The following is a 20,166-nucleotide window of genomic DNA, read 5'->3' on the forward strand; positions in this document are numbered from 1 at the left end:
TGGATGAACACAAGCCAGCAATGTGCCTCAGCCACAAAGGCAGCCAACAGCATCCTGGGCTGCATTACGAAGAACACCACCAGCAGGTTGAGGGGCATGACCCTTCCCCTCTACTCAGCACTGGTGAGATGCATCTGGAGTGCTGCGTCCAGGTGTGGGTTCCCCAGTACTAGACAGACATGGACATACTGGAGCCAGGCCATGAAGACGATTAAGGACACAAGAACCAGGATTTTGTAGCCTCTTGAAGAGGAGGATTGGGGGATCTTATCGATGTATATAAATACCCGATAGGAAGCACTAAAGAAGAGTGTGCCTGACTTTCCTCAGTGGTGCCCAGTGAATGGACAAGAGGCAACGAGCGTAAGTTGAAGCACAAGAGCGGGTTTGGGTTTTTTTTTCTCCTTTTGTTTTGTTTTACTGTGAGGGTGGTCAAAAAGCGGAACTTACCCAAACAGGCTGAGGCATTTCCATACTTGGAGCCGGTCTAGGCAACCTTACTTTGAACAGGGTGTTTGGACTAACCAGGCAATCTCTAGAGGTCCCTTCCAACCTTAACATTAATCTGAGGGTAAAAACACACTTCTATTGTAGGAAACAGACAAACAGATAATATTCACAGCAGAACTAGGTTGTTTTTACTGCTACTATTTAGGTCTATCAATAACGATGGTTAAGTCTCAGATCTACAAAGCTAATTCAAACAGCTCAAAATTTAAAATATTTTAAACCAAATATTTATGGATTCATTTTACCTCAGCACAAGAACATGCCTGTAATCTCTTCTAATTTCCTGCAGACAGTAAAATAGGTTTCACTGCTTACAAGTGTGAATGCCACAAAACCATTTGCTTAAGGGTCAATGGATAGAAACACACAAGAACTTGAAGAAAGTTTCATCTGCAAGGAAATTCTTTTGAAACATTTTAGCTAGGTTAAATAGGTAACTTTTTAAAAGGAAATATAAAAGCTGCTACACTGAGAACTCCAGAAAATAACCTCCTCTACTGGATAATAAATATAATAGGGGTGGCAGCAATAAAAATTTGTTCATTGCTGATCTGAGGCAGTACCCACAGAAGTGAAAGCTGAATCAGTTTCCAATTTGCACTACTTAATAAGATTTGTGCTATACAGAAACCCACCTAGGTAGTTTCAAACACAAAATGAAAGACTCATTATACAAAACTCAGAAAACTTGTATTGTAAACCTCTCCTGAGGAGTAAAGCCAAGTATTGTGGATTAGGTGCCACATTCCACAGCCCTTTCAATATTCTCACCGAGTACCGCATATTGATATTGTGCCTAAAATAGGACGTAAAGCCTTGCTGTAGTAAACACTGGTTTAGTCAGCAAACAGAACAGAGGCACAACTTGAATGTAAATAAGCAGTGGCTGCTCCTACTTGCTCTGTAATTCCCTCTGACAGGGAAAGAACCTGTCACTGAGGGACAAACCCAACCTAGCAATAGTCTCTTCAGTGATTATTCTCTTCCCTTCTTCTTTCCAAATCTAAATCAGTTTTCACTAACACCACCAGAACCTTCCAGTAGCTTTTATAGATGCAGAGTAATCAACTTAATGACAGTTACCTGGCAACTTTTCCACACCATTTGGATGCAACTGTTTACCTGGACTCAAGAACAGGCTGTACAGAGCACCTGGATACTCGCTGCTGACAAGAGTAATCCCAGTGATCACAGAATGGTTGAGGTTGGCGAGGACCTCTGGAGGTCACCTGGTCCAACCCCCCTGCTCAAGCAGGGCCACCTAGAGCCAGCTCCCCAGGACCATGTCAAGACAGCTTTTGAATATCTCCAAGGACGATGACTCCACAACCTGAAAATCTGAGAAGGCATGCACACGTAAACCAAGATGACATAACATGAACTCAAACGTGCAGTCAACATGACAGACTGCATATATATGTGTGGTGGAAGAAGTTATCTGAAACGGCCGTCTGCACACTGATCACAGAAAGGGTGGAGCATACAGGCATCAAATGGTTCCCTAATATGCCATATGGCCCACCCCAGCCAGCAAGTGTGAAGTTTTATTTAAATGCCCTGCCAAAAAAACCCACAAACTTCTACACACCATATAACTTCTCTGTAATAAAAAGCAGCTCTTGAAAGAAAAGAGCCTTAACAAACCTGCATGAATGAAGCCGGTACAAGCACTGGCATTTCAGACAGTCCATATATCTAGTGCAAACTTTTCTGGTATTTATTTAGGTTCTTGTATATTTTGGGCTCTATCCTCAGTCTTAAAGCAACTGTATCACAGGCAAAAGCATACTGCCTGCTAGCAAGCTCAAATACTTGATTATTCCCCTGCACTCCTCAAAATTTTTGGTTTTACCAAAATATATATAGGTATCATGAATAACAGTGCAATTACAGCCTAACTATACAGATTTCACAGCATATCTTTGCCACCAATCCCTGGATCTTGTTAATCAAGTAACAAGTATAACGCTGAGGCCTAGACAACTACAGCTTTGGTCAACATAAAAACGAACATTATTTTATTGTTTACATTAATTCATTACTGGGCAGGGTAGTAGTACAAAATAACACTGCTTGCAGACAGTAGCTTCTTTGTTGCACTATCAGTTCTGCTACTGATTTGATGTGGGACCCTAAGCAAATCCTTTCTTTTCTTTACACAGGTATACCTTGCTGTTTGTCAAGAGCATGTTCCTGAAATGTGAGATGGCAATTCAACAGACAGTGAAAGAATTCTTCCCCATAGAATAAATGTAATATAGAGGAGACTCATGCAAGAACTTAAAAAATGTGCACAACTGTAACACACAGGGACAGTACATATGACATGGCAGAGAGGAAGCAGCAAGTTCATAAGTTGTCAGCTAAACATCCAAAGATGACAGACGAGGAGGGTGACATGCTGGCTTTTCAGAAGCTGGCTTTGCAATAGCTGGAGATACAGAATGCTTAACTAAAAAAAAAAGCTAATTGTTCTGAGATTTTTATCAGTAGATCTCCCTTAATGCAAGACTGAATCTCCAGTGACCCCGTCCAATTGTTCTGAAAGATTTCAGCTGCTTCATCTGTGAGTCCAAACATCCACTGTAAATCTTCTGGTGTGAGTGTTCATGCTGCCTCCTTCCAAATGGTTACATTTTCATTGTCATCATCTTTCTCAGAGGCCCACTGCACACGGAGGCCAATCAAGTGTAAAGGACAAAAACGGTAATGACAACAGTTAGCAGAACAGGGTATTAAATTATCAATACTGGAACTCTGAAACAAGAGACTGAGAAGAAACATAGCATGGTGTTACCACACCTGTTTCCTTCTTCCAGAGAGTTATCTTGTCTATTCAGACTGCAAAATTTACTAAGCAGGAGCTGTTTCTCACTGAGTGTTTACACATTGTCTAATCCTGCCAACCTCTGTTGCGATACGCCTGTGCTACTCTGGTAAAAATGAGAGACAACTATTTTCAGGCCAGTCTGTTATTTTGAGGAGGTTCATTTTACATACTGAAAAAGATGATATTCAACAAGCAGCCAAAAAGCACCCTTAAGCAGAATGTAACAGAACTGGAAGTTGTAGCTGAGACAGACAAGCTGTTAGTCCACTTCCAGGGGCACTGAACATAAAAATGAGTCCCAAATTATATATTAGACCCAATACAGATGCAGCTACTTTGTGAAACACTTTGAAGTCTGCAGCTGATGGGAGTTCTAAGCACGTAGTGTCAATTATACGTTTTTTTTTTTTTATTTCATTACAAAAGCACAAATATATTCAGTGACTTGACCAAGAGGTACTCTACAGTAGCAAGCAGAAGAATGGTTATGAAACCAGTATCTGGATTCTAGTTAGGATATCAATTTTGTCACAGTGTTTTAAGGCTTATTTACAAAACAAAATTAAAGCAAGCCATATATACACACAGGTACTAAATTTGCCACTTAAAGAGTTTCACACCAGCAGAGCAGAATGTCAGTTTATTCAGGCAGCCTCTCATTGCTCAAACAACTCAGCCGGCAACCTATACAAAGTATGTAACAAATGCCTCAAAAAAAGAAGGTTCTTAAAAAAAAAGAACAAAAAAACCCAAAACAAAACCAAACAAAAACAACCCCACAACACACTAGAAAACACACCCTTTTAAGAACCAGGCAAGTTACAGACTAATGACCTCCAATCACATCATTGACAAGACTCAAACATTGAAAACAGTCTCAGAATAAATACGTTATCTAAAATTCCTCATCCCTGCTCCAGCCCTGCTCACATCTCACAGAATCTATAAACCTCTGGAGAAAAGTGAAACAAATGGACATGAGGCTATTTTTCAAATAGCTCTTCAGAAGTACAAGAAGCCTGCCAGTTCAAGACGCAGAAGTGGTATGCTGGAAGTGGAGCTACGTTGTACGATGCTGAAAATATTCTTGGCCACACTGTGGTCCAGAGAGTTGTGTGCTGGTATATTTTGGGAGAGGGTATGAAAAGGTACGCCGCATAAGCCTCACCACAATGGCTGTATCCTATTTTGCATCTTCATACCCTCGCTACAAAGTCACAGAAGGGACTGGAAAACTGTTAACAAGAAGCACCCACTTCTGAGAAGTAGCAGCAACTAGAACGATGCTCCGCTGTGAATGTTGGGATAACAAACTGGAGAGGCTACAGGGAATGATCATTGCGGGACAAAGTGTCTGAAATGGTAGCGAAAATGAGGGTAGAAAAAAGTTAATCGCGAGCTGAGCATAGAAAGCAGCAAGTTCTCGCAATGAGCTCGTTCCTCCTCAAGCGAGCAGCAACAGAAGAGAGAAGGATGCTGGGATGGGATCAGATATACAGCTTAGCCAGGTCAGTGAAGGGGGAAAGGGGAGGGAAGAACAGAAGAAAGAAGATAAGCAGGCTCCCTCACTGAGTCATACCAGAGCTACTGCTGCTGGAAGGGTGCCAGATTTGAGCTGGAGCATTTGCCTCTGGTTTCCCCTCACCTCAGAAAACCAAGAAGTAGTGAAACCACCAAACTTAAGATGCCTACCTAAAATGCAGTCAGGTTTTGCTGACTGTAAACCCTTACTCTGAATTACACCTAGCCTCAAAAAAACTTGGCATGAAAAGCACGCAAGAGCAACTTAAAAACATCCTCCTCTTTGGCTGAGTTTTTGCGCTGCCCTTAAGTAAGATTCATTCTTGGATCAGTGATTTCATAATGTAATATACAAAACCCTTCAAAAAAGGACTAATATACAAAGTGCCAGTTTAGGACGGCGGAGTTATATTATTCCTCAAATTACCCATTGCTTTTTCTTCGGAAAGTTCCTAATCTGCCTTTTCCAAAGGCCCTCCTGTCAACTGAACACACAATTCTCATCCTAACACCCTTCAAAAGCAATTTTAAAGTGTGCACCTATTTCTGTAAAATTTATCACATATATCAGCCTCAAATCACGCCCAAATCAGAATTCTGATTTTCAAAAGTATTTCAACTGTTTTACAATACTCATTATCATACACCAACAGGTATCTTGTATGTGGTTTACAATTCGTGTCCTCAGCTACTTGCACTAAGTCTTGATAAGTGAGGCGATAATTTAGCAGCCTCATTTGTAAGCATCTCTCCTAACATGACATCTAGTCTCACCCTGATTTCTTTATAGACAGATTTACAGTTTGGTTCTGTCTTTCTGCAGTTGAATAAGCACCTGACAGAAACACCCAACTGAGCATTCACATACTTATTTTGAAGTGGTCAGGGAAATCTTAGGGAAGACTCCAAGAGCTTGAAAGGGCCAAAACCTAGCAGGAAATAAATCAAAACTTTTATAGCTCCATACATCACAACTCAGCAGCAAGAATGACAATTCAAGAATAACCAATTAAACAAAAGACTATGCATAAACAGAAAAACTCAATTTTCATTATGGTTGCAAGGCCTGTTTATTAGAGACCAATTTCTCAAAGGTTCTTTTTCTTTAAAAAAAAAAAGAATTTACAAAAATTGCTAGCTAGCAGAAAATATTGCCTCAGAAGATAATAAGATTTTGTTTCATAGTTGAGCATTACCTAGTGAATTAAAATCTATTGTTTTTAAATGTAAGCAGCAATATTATGAGACTCTTTTAGAGATACAGAGACTACTATATCAAATAACATCTACGACCTTACACAACAAAGCATGGCTTTAACACTGCTTTCATTGTATTACTGCCATGGCAGTGTTGTCACATTTCTGAAATTATAGTGTTGTCCAACTCACTACGTCATCAGACATGCCAGCCTGCTTCAAGCACCAAATGGCTAAAATGGAATGAAATGGCTCAACCAGCTAAAGTGCATTGAAACATAAATTCTAGTAGCGCTTCATTTCACCTTTTACTATTGCAGTCAGAATTTTACTCTCTGTCTCTCACAGAGCAACAGAAAATGATAGGTGGATCTTTGGGCTTAAACAAAATTTTGATTCCTTGCCTTTCAAGCTCTTAATATGCAAAGACACAGGACATCAAGAGATGACTCGCATAGCCTTGCCAAATACAGTGAGATTTCTCCTTCAAAAGGCCAAAAAAAGTTGTCAAACGTTATTGCCCACACAGTCCATTCCAGGAGTTCATCCTTCCATTATTTTTAATTAAAATTCTGTTTCTTTACCTCCCCCAACCACCATACCACAAACCACTTTAAATTAATAGATTGTGCCAGCAAACCCTTACGAATCAGTTGTTGACCGCAGGATTACATAAAATCCCTCAGAGATAAGAACACTGGCAACCCTTGTCATTCAAATACCTCACTGAGCACAATACCTGCAGAAGAAGAGGCAGAAGGAGTAGGTAGGTGCTGTCAGAACCAACGCCCATAGCTGCTACTAGACACAAGGCACAGCGCTGCTGGACATTTGACTTTCTGAACATCTGCATAAGCCACTTCCACCTACGAATCAATCTCCCTTCCTTCACTCAGCAGGTGGAATTTGGAGTCTGTTCTGAACCTGACTCCCAATTAGCTGCACAGCATGGACACACAGCTTTAAACATACTAAGAGTTGTGCAGAGCTAATCATGCCGGAGGTGAAGCAGCCTATACGGACTCAGTGGTTTGCTGTCATGTAGGCAGCATGGCAACTGAGCACCTCTCCCGCAGGCAGAGACATACATGTTAAACCCAATGAGAAAGGGTTATTCTTATCCAGATCAACTCAAGTGAAGACAAGCATCACACTGCCTGTAAGCCAAAAAATAAGTACACCCTGTTATCTCACATGGCATATTGAAGCTGTTTTTAGGATTTCTTTTTCCTCAAAGAAAATGTCAATGCAGATGTGATTTTACTTAATTTCATTCTATATTTTGACTCTCAAGTAAATAATTGGATAGCCCTCTCTCTGAAGTCACATACATTGCCTCTGACAACGACTGCTTAGGTCCGTCACCTCTGAAAAGAGTCAGAATTACACGTCTCCTTTTTTAAAAGGGAAAATAATAATGCAGAGATGTAATAAGACATTCTTGAAGCTTATTAGCAAGTCTGACTAAAGGTACAGAAAGGGAGAAAAAGCCATTAAAAAGTTTAACGAGAAAATAAATAGAAGATAGCCAAGTCACACTTCCTTTGCAGACTGTAGTGAAGTACCTCCTCTAACCAAGACGAATTAGAAACACTTCTATTATGCAAACTAGTATTAAAGTTTACAGTTTGTGAAGCCAGGGATTTCCTACTGGGTTCCTAATAGCTGGACAACTAAACTACTTCACTGTTTACTTTATTATGCCACATTCATGATATGGCATAGCCTAAACATTTTCTCAAAATAAAATAAGCCTTAATGAGTTAACCACATGCACACACAGAAAGCCGTGCTACCTGCCAGACAACCTCAGGCTCTACATTTTTTAATAATGAAATAGTTGCTCATGCCATTACATAAATATTGTTACATAATATCTCCTTTGTACACAAAATTAGGACTACAATAAAATAGGTCCCACTATTTCAATATTATATCTATTAATCCCACTCATCCACTTAATAATTTGGAGCTGTAGATGCACCAGATCACAACAGCTTTTATATCTCACACTCCTCTGTGCCTAAGCAGAGAACAAACAGATACTTCTAAATTAAAAAACAAAAAACAAACACCAAACCAAAAACCAACAAACCAACCACCCAAACCAGCAAAAAATCTGCTCTACTATAACAGGTTGAAGGGAAAGATACCATTACCACACTTCTTTATTGCATGTTTTTTGTTCTGCCTAACATTTAATGTACATACCAATACCTCATTTCCAACACGTAAGGCAATAAAATATGCAGAAATACCTTAATTCCCAAGGTCAGCATTACACAACCTAAGTATAAAGGGATCACAAGCAACGATGCTTAACGTGTCTAACATCTCAAAGAACCGGGGTCAGGAGGGGGTTCCAACTTAATATTTAACGTATGGGTAAATGAAAATGAATATTAAATTCGTTTTCCTATAATATTAAATTTGTTAGAAATTTGTTCTGGCGGTCAGAAACATACTTGAGATGCGGGAAGCCTGCAACCACAAGTCCACAGAGAAGAGGCAACGGAGAAGCGGGATGTGACATTAGCAAGTCTCAGGGGGCAACATGTGGCCAGCGATTAGGACGTTCCCTTCTGCAGTGCAGCACCGACGCCGATCTTTTCACGCGATTCGTACCACGCTAGCGTAAGCCCGGCATAAACCCCCCACTTTGTAAGTGCTGCAGAAGTCTCACTTGTGGCCGCGCTCAGAGCCTCCCCCTCGCACGCTCACCCCGCCGCGATCCGCCCGCAGCAGCGCGCCTCCCGCTGCGCCCCTTCGTCCCCCGTCACCCTGCCCGGGGGGGGGGGGGGGACACACGCGGCTACCCCCGGTGTTTGCACAGCTGCCGACGCTCGCTCCGGGCAGCCCCACGCCACGCCGCGCACAAAGCCCCGGCGGCCGCGGGCCCTCCGCCCCAGCCCGCACCTGCGGCCCCGCGGATCCCCGCCGCCACCGGCCGAGGAGGGGGGGAGCGGGACACCGCGCCACACAACACGACACGGCACCTCCGCCCGCGGCGGCTGCCGGGCTCCCCTGCGGGGACAGCCGGGGCCAGTACCTCCTCGCCGGCCGCGGCGCGGCGCCGGCTGGGCCCGGCGCGCTCCCTCGCAGCCGCCGCTGGCAGGTGAGACGCGCCGCAGCGGCGGGTGGGGAGGGAGAGGAGGGGGGGCGCGACCCAGCCACAAAGAGCAGGAGCTGCCGCTGCCTCCGCCGCGGGGGGGCCGGCGGCGGGCCCGGCGCCAGCCGGACACACGCCGCAGCGGGGCCGTCCCCGCCCGGCGGCGGCGCGGGGTGGGGGGCAGGGAGGACTCACACACACACAACGGGCGGCGGCGGGGGGTGTCCCTTACCTGCAGGGGTGGCGCCGAAGACTCTGACGACGGGCACCCGCCTGGTCGGGGCCTCTCGGAAGTGCGACTGGCAGGGGTCCAGGCCGGGCAGCGGGCTGCCCATGTAGTAGTCGGCAGTCACGATCCGCACTGAGAACATGTTGTTCGCCGCCGCCGCCGCCGAGGCACGCACTGAGGGAGGGGAGGGAGGGAGGGAGCGCGGAGCCCGCACGGCTCCCCCCGCCGCAGCGAGCGAGCGCAGCCCCCCGCCTGCCTCTCCTCGCCCGCCCGCCCGCGCGCACGCCCCGCCGGCGCGCGCACAGCCTCACACACAGGCGCGCGCCTTCTCTGTCTGTCGCCGTTCACTCGCGCTCTCCCCCCGCCCCGCCGCCGCCGCCGCCTCCGCCTCCTGCTGCTGCTGCTACTGCTACTGCTACTGCCGCCGCTCCTCCGGGCGCGTGCGCGGCGGCGCGCGCCGGGCCGGGTGGCCCCGCGGGCTCTTAAAGCCCGGCCGGCCGCGAGCGGCTGAGGGGCAGCGCGAGCCCGTCCCCTCGCAGCACCACGGACGCCCCGGCGGCGGCGGGTCCCCGGCTCCGGACTGCAGCTGTTGTTGCCATGATGATGATGTCACGGACGCAACCATTGGGGGAACGGGGAGGTGGACGGGCCGGGTGGTGCTTCGGGGAGGGGGCAACGAGCGGGGGAGGCGTCACTCCTCGGCACACACACCCGCCCTCCTCCCCCTCCCGCCTTTCGGGTGGGCTTGGCAGGCGGGGCGCGAGCGCGCGTGGGAGTGGGGGAAAGCTTTCCAACGCTCGCTCTCCTCCCCTCGGTGCAGGCGCGGGGGGGTGGGGCTCGGCGATTCGGCGATCGGCCGCGCGGGTCTGGGGTGAGGCTCCGGAATCCCGAGCCGCGGATGGGACGGGTTGGGGCGCGATGGGGTTAAGCTGGGTCGGCCGCCATTTTGGGTGCCGAGCCGCCCTGCTGGGGGAAGGTGAGGCTCCGCACGCCGCCGGGGGTGGGGAATAAAACATGAAGATAATGAAGGGGACGCGGAGGGAGGTGGGGAAACTTCCTGCCGCCGTTACTCGCAGTGGCGGGGGATGTGTGTCTGTGTGTGTAAAGCAGGGGCGTAGCGCACCGCTCAGGTAGCGCTTCCGCCGAATCCGGCGCCCCCTTTGGTTGTAACGGTCCCTGCGCGCGGCTTGCTGGCGGTGGGGGGAGGAGGCAAGGCTTGTAGAAAGGCGGCGGCGGTTGGTGCCGTTGCCGAACGGGCGGGTGGCGGTGGGGCGGGGCCGGGCGCGCTGCGGCGGAGCGGCGGGGGCTGGGCCGCGACCAGTGGGCAGCCTCCCCGCCGGCCTCTTAGCTCCGCGTCACCCGCCGCCGCCTTCTTATTCTTCGCAGCGTGCTCCAGCATGGCGCTCCTCCCCTGTCGCTCTCCCGTTTCTTTCTCCCCCGTCCCACTCTCCGTGGTCGCCCGTTAACTTCCTGTGACCCGGGAGTAAAGGTCGGGGCGGGAGCCGCCGGGGTGAAGGAGCGGCCTCCTGCCTCTCGCGCCGCGGTACCGAGGCCGCCTCGGGCCTTCTGCGGAGGGGCGCCCTGAGGCTGGGGTCAGGCACCCGGCTTCTTGAACCCCGGCAGAGGCGGGCGACATGGCCCCTCGGAGACCTGCCTTAGTCGGGAGGAATCGAGTCTTCAGACCTAGGTGCCTCCCTGCTTTTAACTTGGGTAAAATCTACGAAGATTTGGTTTTCTATTATTTGGTCCCTGGGCCTTCAGGAGAGCTTATTTTTCGTTTTCCAACTCTCGTGCACGTTTTTACTCAAAACGATAACAAAAACCTTGAATTGGGGTTCCTGTTGCAGTCTTTTTGTCTCGGAGCTGAGGGTTTGGGAGAAAAAAAAACAACACCAAGTGTCAAAAGAGTTGGCAGTGTGGAAGATCAGCCTATAAAAAAGGCCAAATATTCTTACACACACTTAGAATGAAATTGTTACATATGCGTGCAAGCCTGGATGATATGAGACAAATGTACAAATCTATAAAATCTGACAAAACTCCAATATGTAAAACATATGTTTCACATTTTGCTTACATATGTTTTGGGTTTAGATTTGAACAAAAGACAGGTCAGGCAGTTGCTACCCTTCATTTTTTCATTGTAATGAACAGGAAGCTTGCCTGTCTACTCAAGGGTAACTGGTTTCCTACTCTTTCTTTGTAAGCTGTTTATTTTCTCTAGCTCACTTCTGTTTTCCTCCTTAAACTCATTTTTATGCAAACAGAAAAAAAGTCAAACTACCCAGTCATTAAGAAAGCTTGCATTGCAGAAGTAGTTGAAATAGGGTTGAAACCCAAACTATTTTCATTTTATCTGAAGAATAACTGAGCTACAACTATAATTTTTGACATATATTTACATTTGCAAAGCTAATATTTGGAAAACCTTTGGAACTGCAAGAATGTTTTTATGAATACTTACATTTCACAAAGGCTAATGAGTCACTAGGAGGTTACTGGTGAAGCATGTTAACAAATAACATCTCTAACTCTTCTTATTTGAATACATTTTTTTACTGCTGTTTAACTAAATACATTTCCCTCATTTTCTGTAGGACTGGTAGGAACACTACTCTGTTCTGGTGTTACTCCATTACATGCTCTGCTGTCTTTCTGTTCACATGATTGTCGTCACTTCCTGAGCATTGTATCTTCCCACCATTTATTTCACCAATGGCTTAATGTGCTCTGGTGCCCCTTCCTGCATGAGTTTAAGGTACTACAACATCTGCAGTCCACTTCTGTGCTAGGGGATACCAGTCCACTGCTATATTCTGTTATCATACCCACTGGCAGCAGAACATGATGTGTATCTGCACCTCAGCTGGGTTGGTGTATAATCCAAGACATTTAATCTACTGGAGGGTTCTGGCCTCCTCTAAAGGAGTGTGGTGTGTGAGGTGTAGGCACAAGTTCATACCTGGTAGTCTTGCTGGAGGGAGAGCAATTGCCCACAATGGAATAGTATAGATAGCTGGAATAACTAACTTTTTAGAAGCATAAAGCAGGATTCTCTAAAACATGTCATTCAGAGTCTTCTGTTTCATTACAAAATCATAATGTATATTAAATCAGAACAACAGTGCTTTGAATTAGGAGGGACTGTTGCAGACAGAAGGCAGCAGCACTGAGGCAAGAACAGTTGATACCTAACCTAGAGCCAATTTCCCATTCATGTGAGGTATTTATTTGATTTCCGAAAATGTTGAATGTTACTGTCAGAAAATGAATTAAGTGACTTTCCTTTTTAATGTAAACCGCTTGATCCAAGCAGTAGTCTTAGAGTCATGCAGACATTTATATGGAACTCACATGCCTTCTGAACTGAAACCTTTTCGGTTTCCCTTCATTTCTTAGAACCCACTTCTGCTTTCTTATTCTTCTTGCAGTCAAGTCAGTAAGTTAGTCTGCAGGGTCACACCAAGGTAAGAATATATTTTCAGAAATGGTTTGAGTCAGCACTGTCACGGGAGGTCCCCTGCCGCCCTCCTCCTGTCAGTGCAAGCATTTGAATAGCTGCGTAACAAACTGGATTCTGAAACCGATCCAGGTAAAAGTGATCCAGCCTAAAAATAGGTGTTAGTTTTAATCTAGATCAGGTCCCTGATCTGCCTCATTATATAGGTATGTGAAAGCCTGTGCTTGCACAGAGGAAGAGGCAGGGCAGGGGCTGAGTCTGAGCAGAAGGAAGAAAATGAGAACACTTCTTCCAGCAGTCTTGGCTTGTGGTAGCTTAAGTTGATGGCTAGTTTAAGTCTAGCTGAAGTCTAAAAGTCACTTTAACCCTTAAAATATATGACAGAGACAAAGCCTGTTCTGGATTTCCTGCATTTCAGCTTGTGTATCAGGGTTTGTCTTTAGGACTTGTTTTATTTGTTGTTCATGCACACTTGTACACATCTACTGTATGTAAGTTTTTCTTGTAGTTTATCCTTTATTACCTGAAACTGCTGCCATCCTAGGACGGCAACAATTGCAAAAGGAAATGTCATGGTTAGAGAGCGCTACCACCCGTTTTCCCTGGCATCTCCAAACTCTCTATGTACTCTCTCGAAGGTTTCATCCAGTTTTCTGTTACAAAGCAAGTCACCCCCTTTCTCTGTTCCTCCAGTTGCTAAGCAGCAGCTGTTCTCCCCATTAGCCAGCCATGTATTTGCATGAAAATAATCAAGCTTGAATATATAACCACTTCTAATCATGCACAGTTAAACAGCTGCTCAATAAATATTTGAGTATTAATATTAGTTATCACCATAACTGATGACTGTCTTAAAAGTTAGAATTTCCCTATAGAGTAAAATAAATATAGTTTTGCCTTTTTTTACAAAAGGCACACCATTTTTTTTCTTTCTCTTAATCCTTGCTATGTATCTAATTAAAAAAACAAAATCGGTCACAAAATTATATCTGCAGTTCACAAAAAATTTATAAATGTAAATATGAGCAGGCACAGAATCATCTAGCAACTAAACATCATGGGGGCCAGGGAAAAGCCACATGTTTCAAATATCTAATAGTAGCAGAATGCAACAGAATTGAATGGTAAAAGTTTAGATTATAACGCAAAGGTAAAATTTTGAACAGTATGTCTTAACTTCAAAACTGACTTATGTATTCGTGTTTGAGTTCCTGTTGATTTCCAGGGTGTTCAGTATTTCTGAGGTGTGTGGTCTGAAATCCTGAAGTGCTCTCTTGGTCTGAGGATACCCTGGATTTATCCAAACTATATTTCAGAATGAGGGCTGAGCATGGCCTACATGTTCTCAGATGTTGATTTGTCAGGTGACAGAAACATGGATTCAGCATGGATAAAAATTGGGCACGCGTCAGGAGTAATATGTAGTCCACCCAGCTGGTATTCTGATCTAGACAGTCAGATCATCTACATTACACAGGAAGGTTTATTTCCCAGTGTGCTCCACAGACTACGCGAATGAAAAAAGTCTGAATCTTCAGACTAAAATATTTGGTGCTACACTGTGTAATTTTGGACTGCCAAACCTGTACATACTTTGCCAAAAACAAGAAACCATGTCTCATGCTAGGCTCTAAGGCCCCCCTAATCACGCAGTGCAAGAAGTCCTCTTAGTCCGCAAAAGTGTGTACACTGCATGAGAAGCTGTCTAGAAATGCTGAGAAATTATAAACTGAATATTCCCCTGCCTGAAGGAGTAAGGCTGAAGTCTTCTCTCCGGATCCTCAGGTGGGAGTCCTCTCCTAGAATTAGATACCTAAGCAAGTAGAACTATTATTGTATTTGGGAGATAAAAGAACAGGGAAAGATAGCTCTTTCTTCCAAGTCAAGCAGATCTGGATTTGAGAACAGATCTGCATTTCACACAAGTGCCTTAACATGTTGTAGGTTAATGGATGAACTAATGCACCTGTGCAAAATATTAGGAAAGATGAATTTCTGGTGGTCTTTCATGTTTTAAGAATGCTTACTAGACCGGACATTGTAGGCAAGGTACACGGGAGGATTCCCTATATGAGAGTCCTGGCAAGCCTTGCTTATACTCCAGGTAGCTAGGAGCACTTATGCCAGAATTTGAGGCAACATTGTGCATGCCCATCATACCAGTGGAAAGTCAAGTACTGAAGTACTGTCAGGATCTTATCAGAAAAAAATCTAAGGACAGCATGTGAACGGCAAGGAATTGAGCAACTTGTGGGATACCAAACTGGCTTAAAGTGCCGCTTAGGCTGCTGAGTTCACTTGGGGAGATAGCTGTGCTTTGGAAATAATGCTTAAGATCCTAATTCATGAGATTTTTTTTTTTCCAATTCTCAGTGAATAGGTGCAGGCTAGACAGTAGGCTCTGAAGAGTAATGCAGTCAGGTTCTGTCAGAACCAGGGCAGTCATCCATTTAATCAATGGCCTTATACCAACAATGTCTTGCCATTTGAAACCTGATGGGAAAACTAACCTAGGTCTCAATTATGAAAACTTTAGAAGTATCAAAGCAGTCTTTTAGCAGAAATTCTTAATAAACCTATCAGGGCAAGAATGGTGCCGTGTGATTGGAGAGTAACAAATGTGTTTGAATGAGAGCCCAAGGAAGTGTTATGTGCAACTCTTGCAGTATGTGGGACATAGGAAACAGAACATAGCACAAGCAAAAGCATATAAGTAAAAAAAATAATCTCTGGTGTAGTAAAGGTAGATTTTGTTGGGGTAAGTGGCTATTTTTTTGATAAAATGACTTATTGACAAAGGAAATTAAGTAGATTTAATCTGTACTTCATAAAAAGATTTGGTATGGTGCCATATGAGAAATTAAGTAGGATGCCTAACATAAAGAATTGCTAATGAAAATGACAGTGGATTTTGTTGAAAGAAGGAGTATAAAACTGGAAGTTGGCTACAGGTAGAGTCCGCTTATTTAATATCTTTAGCGTAGTCCTATGTAGTGTATAAATAAAACTTGCTGGTAACCTTAAGTTTGGAGGAGAACAGGCATATCATGTAGGAAGAATTGTGTGATTTGGATTGGAATACTAGAAACATCATAACATCTTGCACATGAAAGGGAAGATTTTGCACTTTAAAATTGCTAAGAATTTTCTGCTCTGAACTAGAATGTCAGAAATGACAGAAGAAAAGGTCTGGGAGTCAGAGTAGTATGAATCTACCCCCATGATGGGGTCTAAAAGATAAGTACAATTCTAAACTGCATGAAGTGAGTTATTTCTATCAGAGCAAGTGATACATTGATATGATTATCTAAAATCTTGGCCATAGCTTATTTGGACTATTTTTTAAGTTGTCAAGAGGAATTTAAACTAGAAGAGGTACAAAGTGGTGTTCTGAAAATGATCATAGACATGAAAAGCCTGTTTTATCAAGAAGATAAAAATCGGTTGGCTTCATCTAGAAAAACAAGAGATGAGCACATATAAGTGAACTTTGTAAGTATATCCATAACTTTGGAGTAAACAAGAAGAAAAAATATTTAAGCCAAAGAACACTGGTGATGTAGAATGGTTAGATATAAACTGGAAATTAACTGACCATGAAAGAAGGTTTCTAACCAATGGAGGAATGATTTCTTCTCTCTGTGAGAGTAGCAGGGCAGAGCATTTTAGTAAGTTTTAATATGGAGGTTGATGAGATCATGAAAAGGGTTATATGATGTTTGCTGGGTATCGCACATGAATGCACCTGATGATCAACATTCTAGTAGTTCACCGAATATTTCAATAGTGAGTTCCTCTAATCGATGCAGACAATTTAGCCATTAGGATAAATGAGTTTTCATCATAATTATACAAAATACATTGCATACCATGGATATGGTATAGCTTTCTGTTTCAGAAAACCTTGGCTATAGCACAAAATGCAACCCTGTACATCATGTATTGTGTTCTTATGTATGCGTTCATATTGGTAAATGAGCTGTGCGTACGAACTCCCGTACATAATGTTTGTATGAAAATGCAAAGCCACCTTTGACCATTTTTGTTTCCTGGGTTGTACTTGCGTTTAGCAACTTATATTTCAAATAGAAGTTTTGATTGAAAGTTGTTCGGTTTTTTGTTTGCTTTGATAGTAACAACTTTTTTCGAACATTTTCACGTCTTGCCATTGCCTCATATCAGAAAAACCTGCCAGCCAACGTGCGTACAGGAAAATGCATAAGTATTCAAGAAAATTATATAAACAGAAATGTAAAAATGAATAAAGAATTACATGTGTAACAATGTAGAACTACACCACTTTTGTTTAAAAAATGAGAAAGTGAATTAAATCAAGAAGCAGCATATGCATAATGTAAGAAAATGGTTAGTAAACACTAATTTTAAAGATGAGATTCCTGATGTGTTCTGCGCTGACAGAATTCTATATGTCAAGAAGGGATTGAGGTTCCCTGCCATGCTTGGAGAATGACCTATTGTCAAGAGCAAAATACTTATATGATTGCATAAGGAATTAAGTTTAGTATAACAATTACACACATGTTGTTGGGAAATAGTTAACAGTATAGTAGTAAGTGAAGTTTAGTGGCTGGATATATGACAATGAGAATTTAGCAGATGAAATTCGATTAAGATAAACTAATTTGAGTCTTTGATATTTGAGGAGTAGTGCTAGAGCTGTTTTTGAGCGGCATTGCTGATTCAGCATAATTTAAAAACCTGCTGACTAGTGCTTGGATCTAATGGCTGTAAAAGTTGGGTAGGGACTTAAAAGAGAAAAATGTGTGCAATGACATACTATATTTGAACATCAGTACTGTTTGTGGGGAGGTATGTTCAACAGTGAGAGTTACTGGCAAGTAGTGGAGTATAAAGGGAAAAGTGGTTGAATGTTTGAATAGCTTTTGTTGTAAAAATAAAAGTAATTGGTTTATTTTTACAACAGAGCTGCCAGTTGAGGCTGCATGTGGTTGATCCTTCCACTGTCTTCCCAGGAGGAAGCATATACGACTGGGTGGGGTTTATTAACTTTAAAAGTGTATTTAATTTATATATACACATATGTACATATGTACATATCCCAACCAAACTCTGAAATTTTTAATCCATACAATGCAGCTGAGGTAAGTGGTTGTAAAAATTGTTTTTAAACAGGCAAGCAAAACATAATTTTTCATATTCTAGCCCTGATAAATAGCTGAAGCATTTAGTTGAAACTCTCCATTGAGAAATATGTCTGGTGTGAAGACAGTTAGCCCAAATGGTTCAAATAGTAATTAAAAAGATTTCATAATGGAAAATTTTCAAGTACTAGAACTGCCAAAAGCCCTATCAGTCTCCTGTAACTTATGTAGCCAAATATACTTGAGTATGTGGTTATTATTTGAATTTTTGTTTTAGAATGTGAAATGTATTTTTGTGAATGAATCACAGAAGTGGATCTGAATGGTGAGTGGTGAAATCAATTTAATTTTAGATGCTATAATTTTTTCTGCCATGTAGTCTGTCTTTGGGAGGCATTCCTCATTTGCGCATCGGACAAAGTGAAAGAAGCCTGAGTCCAATATGCAGATCACAAACAGCCATCTGTTATCAAAAAAAAAAAAAGAGTGGACTGTCACCATAAGAGTAAACTTAAAATGTTTTAAGAGTAGATTAGAGGTGGTAGAGCTCCAATAAATGCTTTGTCCATCTCTGTCAGTATTGGTCCCTGTAATATATGAATGTATACATTTGCTGCAGTTTCAGATGCCTACTGTTTTTTTCTACTAGGACAATTACCAATAGTTTAGAACTCAGTATATGTTTCCTGTATTGTCTAAATCTTTCTGTTCCTAATTAAGTATGTATATATAACCTTTTATCACCTCAATTATTTTTCCACCTTGGGGTTTGTTCCTTTGAGATAATTTTCCAGAACAAACTGAATGTTAAGAAAAAAGCATTTTGAACTTACTTGCTTACCTTGAGCAAGTAAGGTAACATCTGTTTAAGTTTGTGACATTGCCTTTTTCGAGTCTTTCCAGGTCCCAAAGAATTTCTGTTATTTTTATGTGAATTCCATCCAATTTGCAGAGATCTTTCTCATAATATGCCTAGAACTCATTGGTGAATTCCAGGCGTGGTTGTAAAGAGCATGGATGAAGAATTTATGGTTATGTCCAGATAGTGTTTTTACTTTGTTTCAGGCATCGATATGACCTCCATGTGTAGGGCAGAATTACTTGAGGGTATTAACATTTGGTCCACCAAGAGACACAAAGGACTTTGTCGGTTGTCCACAAATAAAATGTTCTACAGTCTGCCCTACAGCTGATACAGAGAAGCTGTTACCTTCCTGCTCCAGGATAACAGTGCTTCCAAGTATGCAAGTCAAATCTAAATCAGTCTCTTTGCTGATACTCTGTTACAAATCTATTTGTAGTTTCTGCTTGCTTGTTATCCTTAGATCCTTTACAAATATTATGCCTTCTGGGTATTTCTACCCTACTGAATATATTCCAGAATCTGTTCCAGTATATTTCTCTCAGTCTTTTCCATAGCAGTAGCTTGCTTTTTCTTGTACTCGATTACATTTTACTGTTTTCTGACTACATTTTAGCCACACTAAGCTACTTTGAGGTATTTCAGTGTCCTCAAAGTTGTCCATATCATGGCCTCAGGGGTTAACGAAGATGTCAAATACAGAAAGGCCTCACAACAGTTTATGTGGCACCACACATATAGATAGGCTGCTACTGGTCCTTTATACTAGGATTCTTTTATTTGCTGTCAGTTTTCACAGTTTTACTTGAGCCCTATGATAGTCACTCTTTCCCTTAAGCATCAGAGTTTTTACGCAGTCCTTGTGTCTTTGTACCTCTTCCTTCAGTATTGTAATCTATCCAACATATTCTGAGAGATTTTTGAGGTTTCATGAGAGCACCAAATGCTTTCCTAAAATTGAGTTAGGTAATATCTAAAGATTTCCTTTGGACTGTGTATTCTGTTCTGGCCTTTGGGGAAAGTGTTGGTTTTTTTATTGTAAGCTAAATATTGCCTAGTATTTTGTTGTCCTTTAAGGCTAACATTTTCAACCTTGCTTGACCTGAAATTAAGTTCAGTATACTTCAGAATTTCAGAGGTAGCGCTCTTATCTAGATGTTTAAAAAAATTAATTTTATGACTACTGAAACCTAGTTTCAAAAAAGTTCACTTACTGAGCCCCTTTTGCTAGTGTTCTTTTTTGCTCAGTGCTCACATTGAAGGGAGTTTTCAAGTTTTTTAAGGGTTTGCTTCCTCCTATGCCAGTCTTAATGGGAATATACAAA

The 20,166-nt window shown here is 42.8% G+C and overlaps 1 protein-coding gene and 1 long non-coding RNA gene across 2 annotated transcripts in view; one reads left to right on the top strand and one right to left on the bottom strand.

Moving 5' to 3' along the window:
• REV3L (REV3 like, DNA directed polymerase zeta catalytic subunit) overlaps positions 1-9,759 on the bottom strand; it is a 126,148-nt gene extending 116,389 nt beyond the window's left edge. Inside the window, exon 1 of the mRNA XM_075087453.1 lies at positions 9,400-9,759. Within this exon, the coding sequence (XP_074943554.1) occupies positions 9,400-9,538 (139 nt within the window). The 5' untranslated portion in view covers positions 9,539-9,759. The remainder of the gene's footprint in view (positions 1-9,399) is intronic.
• A 24-nt stretch (positions 9,760-9,783) lies between these two features.
• On the top strand, positions 9,784-15,952 carry LOC142054651 (uncharacterized). Its single transcript, XR_012659635.1, has 2 exons — positions 9,784-10,267; positions 10,783-15,952. It is a non-coding gene; the product is annotated as an uncharacterized LOC142054651 (long non-coding RNA).
• Positions 15,953-20,166: the final 4,214 nt, after the last annotated feature.

The sequence above is a fragment of the Phalacrocorax aristotelis genome, chromosome 3 (genome assembly GCF_949628215.1).
Source record: "Phalacrocorax aristotelis chromosome 3, bGulAri2.1, whole genome shotgun sequence".
Lineage (NCBI taxonomy): Eukaryota > Metazoa > Chordata > Aves > Suliformes > Phalacrocoracidae > Phalacrocorax > Phalacrocorax aristotelis.